The 15,783-nt window shown below is 60.9% G+C and overlaps 2 protein-coding genes across 2 annotated transcripts; both read right to left on the bottom strand.

Moving 5' to 3' along the window:
* Nucleotides 1-3,538: 3,538 nt before the first annotated feature.
* Nucleotides 3,539-6,423, bottom strand: LOC308679066 (putative N-acetyltransferase 16; the record flags this gene model as incomplete). The annotated part of the gene is made up of 3 exons (XM_081346301.1): nucleotides 3,539-4,087; nucleotides 4,962-5,186; nucleotides 6,238-6,423. 3 exons carry the CDS (start codon nucleotides 6,421-6,423, stop codon nucleotides 3,539-3,541), a joined length of 960 nt encoding a protein of 319 aa, XP_081202427.1.
* A 5,805-nt stretch (nucleotides 6,424-12,228) lies between these two features.
* On the bottom strand, nucleotides 12,229-15,481 carry LOC308677837 (2-acylglycerol O-acyltransferase 3-like; the record flags this gene model as incomplete). The annotated part of the gene is made up of 8 exons (XM_081344534.1): nucleotides 12,229-12,474; nucleotides 12,609-12,811; nucleotides 13,001-13,172; nucleotides 13,693-13,897; nucleotides 14,317-14,387; nucleotides 14,832-14,999; nucleotides 15,167-15,247; nucleotides 15,445-15,481. The coding sequence occupies 8 exons, from the start codon at nucleotides 15,479-15,481 to the stop codon at nucleotides 12,320-12,322; spliced, it is 1,092 nt and encodes a 363-aa protein (XP_081200660.1). The 3' UTR covers nucleotides 12,229-12,319.
* Nucleotides 15,482-15,783: the final 302 nt, after the last annotated feature.

The raw sequence follows: 15,783 nt of genomic DNA, 5'->3' as shown, positions 1-15,783 counted from the left end.
CTAGATTGAGCTATATTTCCCTTTTGTCTTACGCCTTCAATTTGTTCAGGCGTTTCTTTTGCCTTTTTGCACAATCCCTCAAAAGTTATTGGCTGCTTATCAAAAGGGCCTGATGAGGCATTTGGGGGTGGAGCTTCCAGCCACGGTAGGACAGTCCCCCTTCTGCCCCATTGTCTGTCCTAAAGGCAGCCCAAGGACAAGCAGGCCGCAAACGGTCTGCAAATCTGGCTCACGGGCGCTGCGAGTCTGCTTGCCTTTTGTTCCCAGCCGAAGGAGCCACTTCCAGCTCTGCCACCTGGCTGCCCCACCCCGCCTCTGGGAGAAAACTGCCCCTGTGGGGCAGGCCCAGAATAAGCCACCCCAGAGAATTAGACAGAGGGGCTGCAGCTGTGGTTGAAGGGGAATCAAATTCGGAGGCAGCCCCCCCCCCACGCTTCTAAATGGCCTGCTGACAGCTCTCAGAATGAACAACGTTGCAAGGACGGCTGGCAATGCCCTGTGCCAACGCTCGCTCTGCCTCCCCACTGAACAAAACAAGGGGCGAGGAAAGGCTATTGGGGGGCAGGGTTGGCGAGGGAACGGCAGAGCCCAGGTGGGAGGGAATGAATTTGTATCCAGAGGCTTCTTCTTTGAACGTGACTCTTGGGAAAACTGGACAGGGGCCCTGGCAATAGGACGTGGTGACCTGGTGCCACTCTTCCTCTCTCCTCACGTGGCCACATTGACTATTGCCAGGAGCACCACCTACGTCGGCCCCGTTGCCAGGCTCCCTCGCCGTAGCCATGCAACTGTTGCCAGGGAGGTGGGGGGCAGCAGAAGCGGCTGGGCCCCTTGGGGTTGCACCCCCCAACCTGGATGTAGCCTTGGCCCCAAACCTGCAAAGCTGCCCCACTGCCTGCTGTGGTAGACAAACAGCCAGCCTTGGGGCGTGTTCCAAAGGTGGGGATGTAGTCCTTTCAGAGTTGGAGATAGAGGGTTGATGTATACAGACTTTGTATGTAACCTAGATCAAAGGGAGGGTGTGTGTGAGTGTGTGTTTTTGTGTTATATCAGGCCACCTGGATCCCCTCCTAGTCTCCTGTACCTAGGGAGGAAGCTGGCAGTTGAGTCCCCCCCCCCCGTGGTTCTGGCGACTTCAAGCCCTCTGCAGGCTGGTCTGGATCTACTAGACCCCAGGAGTTCATGGCTTCCCTCAAGTAGCCTCAGCCCTGACGCCCACGACCCTCTTTCGTCGCACAGCAATTGTGGTCTGGACAAGGAGGGTGTCCTCCCCCCTTCGTCGTGGTCAGAGTGTTTCTGAGGCCATTTGCCTCTGCAAGGTTTCAACATTTGGAGGGTGAGCCCCGTATGCTCACGGATCAGGCTGGCTTTGAGGGGCACCAGGGACCTTCTTGACCACCTGACTGGGAAGACCACTGGCCATAAGCAGTGCCTCAGGCCCTTGGTACAACTGACCCCAAATGGCCTCTCTCCACTGGCCAGCCCTGGGCAGCTCCTTGGTCTCTGAGGCAGGACCTGCAGAAAAGGAGGTGCAGACTCAGCTCCCGGAACCTGCACAGATGGGCAAGAGAGCCACAGGCTGAGCTGGGTACCTGCCCAGCTTCACCCCTCCTAGGTGGCGGTAAGAGAGGCCAAACACTTTTTCTCCTTCAGGGGCTCCATGGGCTGCTGTCCAGTGGCCTTTCTTGGAGCGGCTGATCCTGTCGAGAGGGCTTCTTGCTGGCCCTGTGACCGGCTAGCCCAATGCTGGGCCAGCAACGTCACTCACTTTCACCTGCGTTTTGGCTCCGCTCAACCTGCCAGTAAGCTTGGTCGGTTCCCCCTTAGGAAGGGGGCAGGGCGCTCTCTCAGATGCCCTCTCTGCCCGCAGCTTGGGCCCTTGTGGCTTCGTGGTGCTGCCAAGGCAGGCTGTTCCCTCCGCTGGGAGACGGCCAGTGTCTCCAGGCAGAAGGGCCATTCCTGGTGGCCTTCAAGGGACCTGGGGCGTGCCTCCCCCGTCTCCCTGTACCCGGAGGTGCTGTATAGCTGTTGCCTGGTCTGTCGCCCTTCTTTCTTAGTAGGTTGTTGCGTTGGTGGCAAACCACCCTCTTCGGATAAAGCAGAAGGTCTGGAACCTGGTCAGGATTCAGACCCAGACCTGGGACGGAAGCAGCTTCTTGGGATCTGGATGGGAAGAGCACCCCGGTTCAGCTCCTTTCGGGCCCCTCAGCAGCTTTCAGCCCCTCCACATGGCATCCTTAGGGACTTTGGTCAGGATTGGGGGCTCCTCAGAAAGGCTGGTCCAGTCAGGGTGAAAGAAAGGGAGGGTGCAACTAAACCCAGTTTTACCTCTGCATGAAGCCACCGGCTGAGTTATAGGTTAGTTTGGGGTTCAACACTGTCAGTGTGCTGAGGGTATCCACAGCTCTGGAGCGAGGAGGAGCTACGGTTTGTCCATCGGGGTGCCTGGTTGGCCCCAGGAGCAGCTCTTGGCAGAGAACCCATGGCCAGGAGGACAATAGGCAAAAAGCTTGACCAGTGCCCAGCTGTGGGCCTCCTCGGGGCAAGAGGATTGGCCACAGGGCCTCCTGGCACAAGGTTCAAGGTTCTGCCTCTAAGAGTAGGGCAGGAGCCTCAGCTGCCCCCACATGCAAAAGGCTGCCGATTATCCAGTGCTCACTGATGGGGCCACCTTACGCCCACCACGGCCTCGGCTCCCAGGGCTCAGAGACGCTCCCTTTCGTGGCTTGACTTCCGGATGCTTCTGGAGTGCCTTCACAGACACCCACCCACCCCAGAATCAGCCCCTGCGCTCAATCTCGCCGGAAAGGCAGCTGGGGGTCTTCCACACTTGGGAGGACCGGGGGGGAGGGGGGTGCACAGAGGACCTCCGGAATGGCCTCCCACTGGACAGGGAGCTCCTGGAGCGTGGAGGACAGAAATACAGGCAGAGGCCTTTGGGACGACATGGGCGTCCCTTTCGGGTTTTCTGATTTGAGCATTTCAGGTGTTGGATGGTTTTAAATGGATGTTAATCACTGATATTTTCACCATGTTTGAACTCCTGTCAATATGACAAGAGTCCTGTAGGGCTGTGGTGGGGTATAAATGTAATAAATATGACTGAATAGATATGGCAAACAGCTGGGGGAGGGAGGAGGGCAAGCAAGATGCCTCTCAACAGGACTGAGGAGAAAGAGAGAGGGAGGGAGGGAGGGAGGGAGGGAGGGAGGGAGGGAGAGAGAGAGAGAGAGAGAGAGAACCTCCGCTGATGGGGCTTTAGTGCTCAGGACACAATTTGAGGCCCAGCCCTCTGGAGAGGCCACCCATCCTCCCCTTCCCCTGGGCTGTTCCCTAGGGAAGGGCTGTGGCTGCAGGCCTCGCGGGCAGAGCCAACGGGGTGGGGCGGGGGGGCAGGGTGTCCCCTTCCTGGGCCTGCATCTTCTCCGCCGGGATGGCCTGTGGGGCCCACCTGAGAGGACAGACCGGGCCTGTCGGAAAGGCAGGGGAGACCCATGGTGGGCAAAGCAGGCTCGGGAAGGGAGGGGCCCTCTGCCTTTCAGATGTCGGCCTCCAGCAGGTACTGCTCAGTGTAGTCCTTCGCCAGCTCCAGTCCCAGGGCCTCCTGGCAGAAGGCCGCCATCTCCAGCCACAGCTGGGGCTCCAGGAACAGCTGGCACATGACGCTTCCCCGCAGGGCGGGCACCTGGAGGCGCAGGTGATGGATCAGCTGGCTCTTGAGGTGGGCCAGGCTGCGGCCAAAGGCGTCGATGTTCAGGTAGTGCCAGTCCTTGCCCAGCGGGATGGAGAAGGGCTGAGTGCTCAGGGTGGCCACGGTCGGGCGGGCCTTCTGATCCACCACCCAGCAGAGGCTCTTCTTCTGCAGGAGGCCGAGGTTGCTCCGGGTGGCCTTGAAGGGCTGCCAGTCCTGGATGATGGTCTGGTTGGGGAGGACCTCCCTCCGGAAAGCCTCCTTCAGAATGACCTCCGGCACCTCCTTCTCCAGGAGCAGCTCCGAAGGCTCCGGGCTGAAGCCGCCCTCCGCCAGCACTGCAGCCTCCAGCCGCGACAGCACCTCCTGGGCCTGGAAGCGCACCAGAAGGATCCCCTGGAAGGGGAGGAGGGTTTTTCAGGGGGGGCGGGAAGAGCCTGGCGGGGCAACAACCAAGCCGTTGCCTGCTGGGGGGGGCCACTATGGCAAGTGCCCCTTCTCTGCCTGCTGGCATCCTGCCCGAGGAGACCCCTAGGGCTGGCCCTGCTTCCTTTGGCTTCCAGGGGGGTCCCGTCCAGTACAGACCCGGAGAGGGGGCTCTTTCTCCAGGCCCTTCTGGTCTGGCTGGATCCCCATTTGCTTTTGTCCCTCCAGGCAGCTTAGAAATGGGGGGGGGGCGTTCCCGGAAGCCAGGTCTGCAGGGAAGGCAACCAGCTGGGGAGGGCTTCCTAGGCAGCCAGTAGATTGCCCCCCCCAAGTGGATCTTGAGGGCCTTTTCCAAGAGGAATGGAAAGAAGGGGGCGAAGAGAAATGGGCCCAGCCACAGGGAAGGAGCTGCTGAGGCTTCCTGGCTGAGAAGCTGGGCGGCCATGGAGGTGCGCTTGCCAGCAGGGATCTCCTCCTCGCCTGGGGCCCAACAGAGACCCCAGCCTCTTCCCCAAAGAGCTGAGGCGGCCGCAGCATCAGGTGGCAGGCTTGGGCTGGGGAGTGTGCCTGCTGGCCGTGCCCCCGGCCTGGGCTGAAGGGCCGAGCGCTCGACCTCAGCTTGCCAGGCTGCCCAAGGCCTTGAGCCCTGGGCTCAGGTCCGCGCTCTCAACTGGGGCAGGCGACCGGCACCCTCTCTCCCAAGGGTCCTGCATCCACCTGTCCTAGGCCCAGCTGGTTCAGGAACAGAGCCCCAGCGCTTTGGTATACTTGGTCCCGCCCCCCTCCTCAACCTCCCCCCCCCCCCAGAAGGGACAGGTCGTTCCAGAGCAGGGTGTCCCTTTACCTGTTTCGCAATGATGCGATACTTCCTCAAGTCCTTGGGGCCCAGCTTGTCATCCCGGGTCAGGCGTGACACTTTGACTTCCGGATGCTTCTCCTTCACCATGGCGGAGCAGAATCGCTGCAAGACCCCAGCCACGCCTTTGCCACGCTCCCAGGGTGCCACGCGCAGTCCCTCCACCAGGGCGGTTTCGCCCGCATCAATGATGTAGACCGACTGGAGCCCTATCTGGGGGCAGATTGCGGGGGGGGGCGAGGAGCAGGGGGTCAACTTCCAAGAGGTCCGATGGGTGGAGCAAGCATGGGAGAGGCCCTGGCTCCACATGAAACACGGACACTCGGGATCCAAACTCTAATCAGCCCCACTGCACTTGTCCAAGGAAGCCCCCCAGGTTCCTTGATGGGGACCAGAGCCCCGCCTGGCACCTACGTGAAAAGTCCAGTGAACGTGGAAGCACAGCTTGCTTTGAAGGAGAGGGGAAGGGGTTTCTCCTGAGGGTCCTTCTTCTCCAGCTTCTGAAATGGGGGGGCATCTAAGCAGTGCTTGGCGAGTGCCTGCCTTGGCCTGAGTATTCCTTCCCAAGGTTTTTTTGGGGGGCATTCAAGTGTGGCAGATAAAGTAAAACAGCCGCATTACAGCTTTGGAAACATTCTGGATTTCTGCTTCAGAACTGTCTCTTCTTCCATTTTGAAGAACACAAAAGGGACTCCAGGGCTAACCCAATCTGGCCTCCAGCCAAATGCTTTTGGGGCAATGCACGTTTAGAAACTATTTCTCAAATTCAGGTTGTTCCTTCCATAACCTGACAAAAGTAATTGGGACCATTACTGGACACAATATATGCGCATAAGAAAGGGCAAGGTCACGTCTCCCCTTCTGCCTTAGGGGCTACTTCCCATTCTAGGGCCAAGTTGTTTGTCAGGACTGTAAGCTCGGCTGGGCTCTCCACTAAAAGGGGGGCACACCAAAAATTCTGTAAACCCCTCCTAAGAGTAGCGGACAAATCCACAACTCCACTCTAATGCCAGCCCTCTTGGAAACAGGAGGATGTGGCAGTGCACCTTGAACATCTGGAGGCTAGGGGTCCCGGGGCCATCCCCTTGGAGAGGCAGTAGGTTGGGCAGCCAAAGGCCACATGCCCCTTTCCCTCGGAAAGGATCCAGGTCCCTTTGTTCCACTGACCAATGCTGCTCCCCACCAGCCTCTCCCACCCACCCACCCACCCCGCTGAAGGGTTGGGGGAGGAGAGGCAGCGAGCCAGCTTCGCACGGGCCCTTACCACCACGCCGTTCTTCTTGGCCAGCACAACGGTGCGATTTGGCTCATGGATCCAGGCATGGTAGCGGCTTGGGAGGTAGTCGAGGCCCCCGTAGATCCCCTTGGAGATGGCCAGGATCTCCTCAAAATCTCTTTCTGTGGCTATGGCGAACTCCAGCTGCGAGTCGGCGGCACTTTCCAATTTCATGGCTTGCAGAGGCAACGGTGGCTGCAGGGACACAGAGTTCCATAAACACCCAAGGAAGGGCCACGGACGGGAGTCCCACAGCAGCCCTCTGCAAGCAGCCCGGTTGGCCTCCGGTAGGGTGCAGACAGGTTCTCTCGGGTGGGATGGAGAAGGAGGGTGGAGAGGGAGAAGAGGAATTGGGGATGGACATAAGCCTAGCAAGAGAAGGCGGCTCCATGATCCCGTGAGTCATCTGGTCATCTCTGCATAGCTGGTCCTTCCTGCTTCCCGCAGATTTCCACAGAAGCCCCACTTGGCGCCCTACAACCAAGTGGGGAGGGAGACACGTCGTCACAATACAGGCTGTGCCTTGGGGGAAACGCAGCCTCGGGATCTGGATGAAGCAAGCATATTCACCCTTACATCCGGCAGATCCAGGGAATTTGTGACAGTCAAAGCTTCAGCAAAAATTACTTTTTGTTATCCATGCAGCCACCATCTCAAAGGGAGAGCATGGACCAAGGGAAGGGGGGCATCGAGCTTTCAGAGAGAGAGAGAGAGAGGGAGGGAGAGAGAGAGAGAGAGAGAGAGAGAGAGAGAGAGAGAGAGAGAGAGAGAGAGAGAGAGAGAGAGAGAGAGAGAGAGAGAGAGAGAGAGAGAAGCCGCTGGCTGGAGATGGCTGGATGCAACCAAAGTCTGCTCTTCTGACCCCAGAGCTGGGCAGAGGCCGTCAGCCCAATGCCCTTGGTGTGACCTCTGTCCTGTTTCCCCACCATTTTCTCCTGGCTGACGGAGCCCCTCAGTCAAAACCCTCTTAAGACAAGAGTGGAACTTCAGCCTCACCTTCCTCACTCCAGGCTTCCTTCCCTGGCAGGTGAACTGGCCCACAAAGCCTGCCTGACAAAATCGGTGTGAGTGCGGGCTACATTGCTCTTCCCTCCCCCTTTTCCTTGCATTCTCTCTCTCTTTCTCTCTCTCTCTCACACACAGGGGGGGCGGGGGGGAGGGAGAAGGGCCTTCCCTTGCTCAGGTGATGAGCCCTGGAAACAGAAAAGGCACGAAGGGTAGCGCAGCTGTCATCCTTCCTTGGGAAACCCTGCAGGGCGGGGCTCGGAGAGCCAAGGAGACCCCCGGACCAAACACCGCTCCAGCCAGCCATCCTCCCCTGGCCGGCCCTTTGCGGGGGAAAGAGCTCCGGGAGGTTGCGGCCGGAGGGAGACGATCCCTCCCGGGGAGTGAACGGGAGGCGAGGAGAAAGCCGGCTGCCCCCCCTCCCCCGTCGTTTGCCTCCCCCGCCGCCGCCGAGGCCTTCCTCGCTTGTTGGAGCTGCCGGCCGCAGCCAACTTCCACTCCGGCCTCGGCGGCAGAAAGGAGGGAGGGGAGGGGGGCCAGCGCCTCACGCCGAATCCCCCCAGGAGCCCCGCAACCGTCTCCCCCAACGCCCGCGGAGGCCGACAGGCCGGTGCAGGGAGGCGCCGCCAAGATACCTGCTGAAGAAGCGCAGAAGGGCAGAGCGAGCCTCGAGCCGATGGCGCACCTGCTCGGAAGCTCCGGCGTCGGTCCTTTGCGCCCAAAGACCTTCTCGTCTCCCAGGAAGAATGGAGATTAGCTCGCCCCCCACATCCCTCCGCCCCGCCCACGGACGGCTTGGACGGGCGCCTGCTCCCCCCTCTCGTGCGCGCTTCTACGTCAGCGCCGGGGGAGGAGAGGGCGCAAGAGAAGAGCGTGGGAGGCCGAACGAGGTGGCAGATGCCGGGCACCGGCTGCCTTCAAGGCTCCAGAGCGGCGCGGGACCCCGCAACAGGGCTAGGGCGCCCACTGCAGGCAGCGGGTCCTCCTCTGGCAGAGCTAATGACCCCGGGCTCTAGTGGGGAGCCTAGCTGGGCTGGGAGGCCTGGGCCCTCCGCTCGCCCGGCCGGAAGGCATCCTAACTGGTGACCGGAGCCGGCGCTGGGCGCAAGGATGGGGGAAGCGAGGAGAAGTTGCTTTCTCCAAGCCCTGGAGAGGAGCGGGGGAACCTGAGTCGAGCGCCTCAGCCCAGCTAAATAAAACAAGGTGCATCTGCACGGCTGGGTCAGAGCCGCATTCCAGGCGTTTCATTTCATTATTTCATTATTCATTATTATTTTATTATATTTATGGGCAGAAGCAAGGTAGGGATTTCGGACTTTGGTCTGGGAGAATGAGAAGACTGCGCAGCCCAGAAAGCCACCGATGGCTCACCAAAGTGGGGCCGTTGGTACTGGAGGCACCAACGGCCCCACTCCGGGCACAGAAGGCGAAGGCCCAGCCCGACCTCTGGCGGGGCTCGGATGCTGGGAAAGGAGGAAGAGGGCGAGAGGAGGAAGAGGAGCACCACTTACTGTGGAGATAGGAGGAACATAAATTGAAAGGGCTGAAAAATCAGTTTAGGGACAGAGCGTCATGGAGAAAATTTGTCCACATGCTACCCAAGAGTCGATAACGAGTTGACACGTAAACAGTCCATCAATAACCAAATAACCAGGCTGCGCATCCAGGCCGGGGAGCCGCACGACAGCCCGTTACAGCAATCCGGCTGCCGTGGGGGCGCCTGGACGCGGAGCTGCGCCACCAACCTGCCGGAGAGGCGCACTTGGGGACGGCGTGGCCCGCTCCTGTTTGAAGGGCCCACAGTGGCCTCGGCCTCGCATTTGGGGCGCGGGGGGGTCTGGCCTGATTCTGACAGGCAGAGCTGTTTTTAAACTCCTGGGTGAGCCGTTCTCCAGGGCATTAACGAGTAAGTTAAAAGCCACTCCACGGACTATTAACTTGCACGGAGACCCCGGGTGGGACGGAATCCACCGGATTCTTTGGGGGTTGAACCTGGATGTTGATATGCGGCTGGCTTCCTTGCACCGGGGAATCCGCCCCTCCCCCATCCAGTCCCCATAGGTCCAAAGCCGCCCCGCAGACCGCTAGGCGAAGCTGAACGGACAGAGGCGCCGGGCTCCCGAAGCAGAGAAGGCGTCCGTTACTCCGGGAGCGCCCGCTTTCGTGTAGCCGGGGGTGGGGGAGCGGCTGGCAGCTCCGCTTCATGAACCGAGGCAGCCAAACGACCCCGAAGCATCTCCGCATGGTCTGCCGCGGCCACCGGAGCTCCTCGCGAGGACGGCGGGGAGCCCGCGCCAAGGATACCCCTATGTCTCGCCGCCTTCTCCGTCCCGCCGGGCGCGCCTACGGGCAGTCTCCCCTGACCAGCCCCCCACGATTCCCGCTCCAGCCGCTGGGCCGGTCTCTGCAGCCGCGTCTGCGCCTCCCGCTGGCTCCTCTCTCCAGGCGGGACGGGGGTGCCGCAGGGGCTGGTTCCGGGGGGGGGGGCGTTGGGGGGTGCTGGGTAGCCGGGCTGCCTCCGCTCAAGGCCCGCGCGAGGCTCCTCGCCTGCTGCCCGAGCTGGAGGTGCCAGGCCCACAGGGGAGGCTGCCGGAAGAAGCCCGCTGCCGACCTCGTGGCGCAACGGTAGCGCGTCTGACTCCAGATCAGAAGGCTGCGTGTTCGAATCACGTCGGGGTCAAAATCCTCCTTTTACTCCGGGCTGCGCCGACACCGGCAGGAGGGGGGAGTGCTCGCTCCTGGGCCCTTCGGGGGAAAGACGGAGCCTGCAGAGTATCGCTGGGGGGACGGGAAGCCGGCTCCGCTTGATCAAGGAGCAGCAGCAGCCCTGATCCGCAAGCGTCCGACAGGGGAGCTGCGAGGGGCTGAAGTTCAGGTCCTGGGGAAGTGGGGATCCCACGAGCAGTCGGGCCCCCGCGCGGCGCCCGCTCCCCAGCCCTCGAAGGGGCCTCCGCCTCCTCCTATACCGGCTCCCGTTTCCTGCTCGGGCGGTTTGCTTCTTGGTTTTGAAACTCCGCTCCAGGATTGGGCCGTCTCCGTCCCGTCCAACTATAAAACTCCTGGCCGGGTTTTGCGACATACTTATGCCAGCTTGCACTGAACAGCCCGGACCGCGCGGATGCAAACCGGCGGGTGGCGCCGTGGCTTAGTTGGTTAAAGCGCCTGTCTAGTAAACAGGAGATCCTGGGTTCGAATCCCAGCGGTGCCTTCTTGGCGATCTTCTCCCCTTTTGCTAGCCGCCGACTCATTTTGCGGGTTGGAGGCCGGCGGCGCCGCTGGCTGCAAAGCGATGGCAGCGCTCGGAAATAGAGACGCGCCAGATGTTTCCCGGCCGGCCCCAAACGCTGCGGAAGAAGACAGCGGGGGCGACGGCCCTTCCCCCCGCAGGGCATCCCTTGAGGGCGGCCCTTTCGCGTTGGCTCAGATTCAAACCCTGCAGAGACACCGCGGGGCAAAGCGCCTGCCGATTGACAGCACGGTAGCGCGGCCGAAGGGTTAGCGGTTAGCGGGTCAAAGGGAAGAGCCCCCCCAATGATGCCCCCCCGCTGCCCTCCAGGGGTCAACGAGAATGGAGCGCGTGGCAGGCGGGGGATGTCTGCTGATCCCTACCCGTCGGCTGTGCCTCTCTCCTGGGTCCCCCACTTAGAACAAAGAACATGCAATCCTGGGGTGGAAGGGACCTTGGAGGCCTTCTAGTCCAACCCCCTGCTCAAGGCAGGGTGTGTACCACCATCCCGGTCAAATGGTTTGCCCGGTCTATTTCTGAACACCTCCAGCGATGGGGCACCCACCATTCCAGGGATTGTTCTGTCAGAAATCTTTCCCCTCCTTCTAGGTTGCGTCTCTCTTTAATAACCTTCCACCCATTAGCTCTTTTCCTGCTCTCTGGTAGGGGGAGTGTAAGTCAGCCTCTTCTTTTGGGTGATAGCCTTTCGAATACTGGAAGACAGTTATCGTGTCCCCACCCCCCAAAAATGTTTTCTTTGATTGGCTACACATAGCTCTCATTCCCTCAACCCTTCATTGTGCGATTCGTCCTCCAGACCCTTTATCTTCTCTATGGTTCCTTCCTGCACTTTTTCTGGAGCTCAGCATCTTTTTTATATTGTGGTGACCAGATCCGTATGTAGTTTTCCACGTGTGGCCTCACTAGTGCAGTATAAAGCCCTGTCATCGCTTCTTGTGATCAGGCTATCCCTCTGTTGAGTCAGCCCAGGACAGCGTCAGCCTTTTTCGCAGCTGTAGCACATTGGTGGCTCATATCTAATTGTTTCTTCACTAGGACTCCTAGATCTCTCTCACAGTTGCTGCTGTTGAGCCAGGCACCACCTTGTGTCTGTGCATTTGGCTTTTCTGGCCTAAGTGTAAAACCTCACTTTTCTCATGGCCGAATTGTGTTTTGATAGGGTCCAGTGTTTATGTTTGTCAAGATCCTTCTCAAACTCGAATCTATGTTCCAAAGAGTTAGTGATCCCCACCCCCACCCTGCTTGGTGCGGTCTGCAAATTTGACGAGTCCCTATCCCCTCATCTAAATCATTGATGAAGATGTTGAAGAGAACTGGGCTCAAGAGGTAAACTTGGGGTTCCCCACTGCATGCTTCCTTCCATGTAGATGTAGTTCCATTGAGGATTATACGTTGAGTGTGATTGGTCAGCTAGCTACGAATCCATCTGGTGATGATCCTGCCTACCCCATATTGTTCTTTCTTACCAAGAAGCTGTGATGTACTTTGCCAAATGCCTTGCTGAAGTCCACTTGGGTGAGGCCCGGCTGACATGCAGCTTGCCCTCCCCATCCAGCAAAGTCTCCAGCCAAGAGGAGGGGCACCTGGCCTCTGGCCTCCTCCGTAGCCTCCTTTGGCCCAAGCTCCCCGTGTCCACTTCTGACAACTGGCACGGCCGCTGGGTTCCAGAGCAGCCCCACACCCACTGTATGCAGAAACCAGACGTGGGTGGCACAAGGTGTGTAACACTCTTTATTGGGACTGGGGAGCGGAAGAGGGGACCCCCGCCTGAGCCTGCAGCAGAGACAGGCGCCTGGCTCCCCTGCCGGGGAGGGGTCCCTAGGTGATGAAGAGCTGCTGCGAGGGGGAGAGGCCGCTGTGGCCCTTGTGCTCCTCGAAGAGTCGCTGCAGTGCCTGGACATAGAGGGCGTGGTAGTGGTCCACCTCCTCCGGGTTGGGGTGTGGGCGCAAAGGGACAGGGATCGGCTTCCCCACTGCAAATGAGAGAGAAAATGTGTGCGTTTGTGTGTCTGTGTGAGAGAGAGAGTGCAGCCGAAGGCTGGCTCTGCCTTGCCAGCGCAGGCTGTCTTCCCACAGCCCGGAGAGGGGGAGGAGATCCCAGGCTCACCCACAACCGTGATGGGGGATGGATGGGGCAGGAGCCCCCAGCAGCGGCTGAAGAAGAGGCTGCGCCCCACGAAAAGGCAGGGAGCGAAGCCGGTCAGCTGCTTGAAGCCAAGCTGGAGACGCCGGAGGAGGCTGCCCTCGGGGAACTGCAGCTGCCGGAAAATGTCATTCTCTCCAAAGGAGAAAACGGGGACGAGGTCTGCGCTGGAAACAGAAAATGGGGAGATTCTGCACAGGGCCCCCCCCGTGCGCCCCGAGTGGGGCTCTGCACTTTGGGCTCTCTCAGCCTAGAGAAGAGACCTCTTCCTCCAATAGGTGAAGAAGTCGGGGACCCCCCAAAATGTGCCCCCAGCCCGCCCATTCCAGGAGCCGAGGCTGCAAGGAGACCCTCACCCGTGCTGCAGTGCCAGCCGCACGAAGCCTCGTCTGCCTGAAAGATGCAGCCGCTGCTGGCCCAGGTTGCAGTCCAGGGCCTCTGAGGCCCCGCCCACCACAATGACCACCGCGTGTCCAGGCCCCGTTCGGAGCAGGAAGTCCAGGGACTTCTTGCTGACTGGCACCATCCCTGGAATGGGACAAGGAAGGTGGGAGGGGCGATCCCTAAGTTGGGGGGGGGGAAGATCCACTTCATTGCATGACACTAGTGCCCCTTCCCATGGTGGCTGCATTCCCCACCCTGGGCCAACCAAGGCCTCTGGAGGACAAACGGGGCACCTGGAGCCGTCTTTGCCCTCTGCCTGCCAGCTTAGGGGGCTCCTGACCTCCCCCTCCCTCCCTCCCTCCCTCCCCTCCCCTCCCACCAAGGAGATTCCCTTAGTCGGCCTTCCCAAGGACAAACATCCTGGTCAAAAGCAGAAAGGTCCAAGGCGGGGGACGGGTCCTCTCTTAGCTCAAGGTTGTGACCCAAATACACCAAAGAGAGGGTCACTGCAGCAGCCCCCCCCCAAAAAAAATCTCCCAAACCACAAAATGCCAGAACAGATGGCCCCTGGCCTTGGAGGTTTAAAGGACGTGGCCCTCAAACATTGGCCGAGAAACCAGACGGGGGGGGGGGGTCTCGGGCTGGGGCGAGAAAGGTTTCCCACCTGCGCTCATCATGTACTCGCGGTACACGGGCAGGTAGAAGAGACCAGCCAGGAGGGCCAGGCTGCAGGTCAGGCCGGGAAAGGCCCGGGAGATGCCACAGGCCTCCGTGCTGAAGGCAGAAAAGGCTCCCGCACAGATGATGCCGTGGGGGTGGGAGCCCAGGACGTAATTCTTGGTGGGCGGCAGTTCGGCAGTCTTCACCAGCTGGGGAGAAGAGAGCAGGGGGAGAAGAGGACCGCTGTCGGGCTGCCTGGTCTTTCCCGCACTGGTGGCCAGCCACCCACGGGCGGAGCCTCCCTCAGTGCAAGTGGCAATGAGTTCCACAGGCTAACTGTCCCACCCTTAATCTGCTCCCCATTTTCCAAGAAATCAAGAAGCTGGTCTTGTGGCCCTTTCTCCACCCGCACCTGTGCTGCTGGCTGGGGCAGGTTTTTAGCTGGGGCCTTTCCTGGTGCTCTCCCGCCCCGCCAGAGGCACCCTGCTTGGCTTTTCGGACACTGGCCAAAGGCACGCCAGCCCCTTAAACTGGGTCCAGCGGGAAGCAGCTCTTTTGGGGGGGCTGCACGGGGCTGGGTCCCTTCGAAGTAGACCAGCCGCTGCGCCACCACCCCGCCTCCTCCTACCTTGATGGGGAAATAGTCCCTGTGCAGCTCCCAGATCTTCCAGCGCCTCATCCAGTCACTACGACGGCCTCCTGCCAGGACAAGCACAGCGGCCGAGCGTGGGTGGGTGGTCCTGCAAGGGGAACAGTGGGGTCTGGCTCCCCACAAGTCCTGCCTCTCCGTGTTGGCCTTCTGATGGAGGGAGGAGGCTGGGTTTGCTGGACCGGGGCGGGGGGGGGCGAGGGGGACTGACTTTGGTCCAGACCCAGCTTCCCCCAGGGGAACTGGCGTGGCTAAAAGCCCTCGCAGAGCACTGTAGTTCTTGTTTTTCCCTGCCCCCTCCTCCCACCCTCCACAACCGCATCCCATAGGAAAGGGGATCTGGGGTCCCAGCTCGAATGCTGCCCCCCTGGGGAGACACAGCAAGGGCCCCCGCCTTTCTGCAGGAGAACCAGGAAGGGGCCTGGCAGCTAGAAGGCCAGGTGGGCAGCCCTGGGCTGGGGAAGAGGGGGGGGACTCCGGGGGGAGCTCAGCACCTTGCACGGGGGTGTCCAAGTCCACAATCCACCAGATGAAGTAGAGCACGCTCAGGGACCAGAAGGAGGTGAAGAGCAGGTAGATAAGAAGCAGGGTGAAGAAGAGGCCTGGGGTGGGGGAAGGGCAGGCTTCACATGGGCCCCCTACCCCGCCCACATGCCTCCCTCCTAGAGGCAAGACTGAGAAAGTAGGTGAGGGCCCCCGAGCTCAGAAAGTCCTTGGGCCGGCCCCCGGGAAGCATGAGACCTCAGGCCCCTTTGCTCTGAGGGGCCACCTTCCCCCCAAAAGGAAGGAAGGTAGCCTGTGCCCACAGGCTCCCCCCACCCGCTCCTACCGAAGAAGAGGAAGGTCAGCACCCACTGGAGGACGCTGAGGGCCTCCAGCTGCCTGCGCAGGGTCATCTTCTCCAGCTGACCTGTGGGGGGATACAAAAGGATCACCAGTCCCGGAGCAGCCACGACGCCCCCCCCCCTTGATCTGGGCGGTGGAACATGGAAGCGGCCATGCGGGGGGGGATGGCTGGGTGGAGTCCCCGGGCCAGGCTCTGGGTCGCTGCCCAGGCTGTCCAGAGCCTGCCTGCTCCTTCCGCCTAGCTGCAGGGGAAGGACCTACCCCTGGGGGGGAGAAAGGCGCCCACCCGCCCCTCCATCGTGGCTCCACGTCCTCCAGACAACCGCAGCTGAACTTTGGCCTCCAGGCAGGCAGGCAGGCGACCTGGGAGAGCAGGTGCCGCCAGCAGATAAGGAGGGAGGCAGGGTCAGGCCACCACACAAGGCCCGCCTCCCTGCCGCCCGGGCCCTGCGGGGAGCTGGGCTGCCTGCCCCCCACCACTCGTCCCCCACTTAGCTCCCTTCAAGGAACCAGGACTCCTCCATGCAGTCCCTGAAGGTCGGATGGGCTCAGAAGGGGGGGTCAAAGGTCAGCCGCCAGCAAGGCTCAGGGCTGGGCGGA

The sequence above is a fragment of the Vipera berus genome (genome assembly GCF_964194415.1).
Source record: "Vipera berus genome assembly, chromosome: Z".
NCBI lineage: Eukaryota > Metazoa > Chordata > Lepidosauria > Squamata > Viperidae > Vipera > Vipera berus.
Note: the sequence above shows the minus strand (reverse complement) of the source record. Positions and strands in the feature narration are given on the sequence as shown.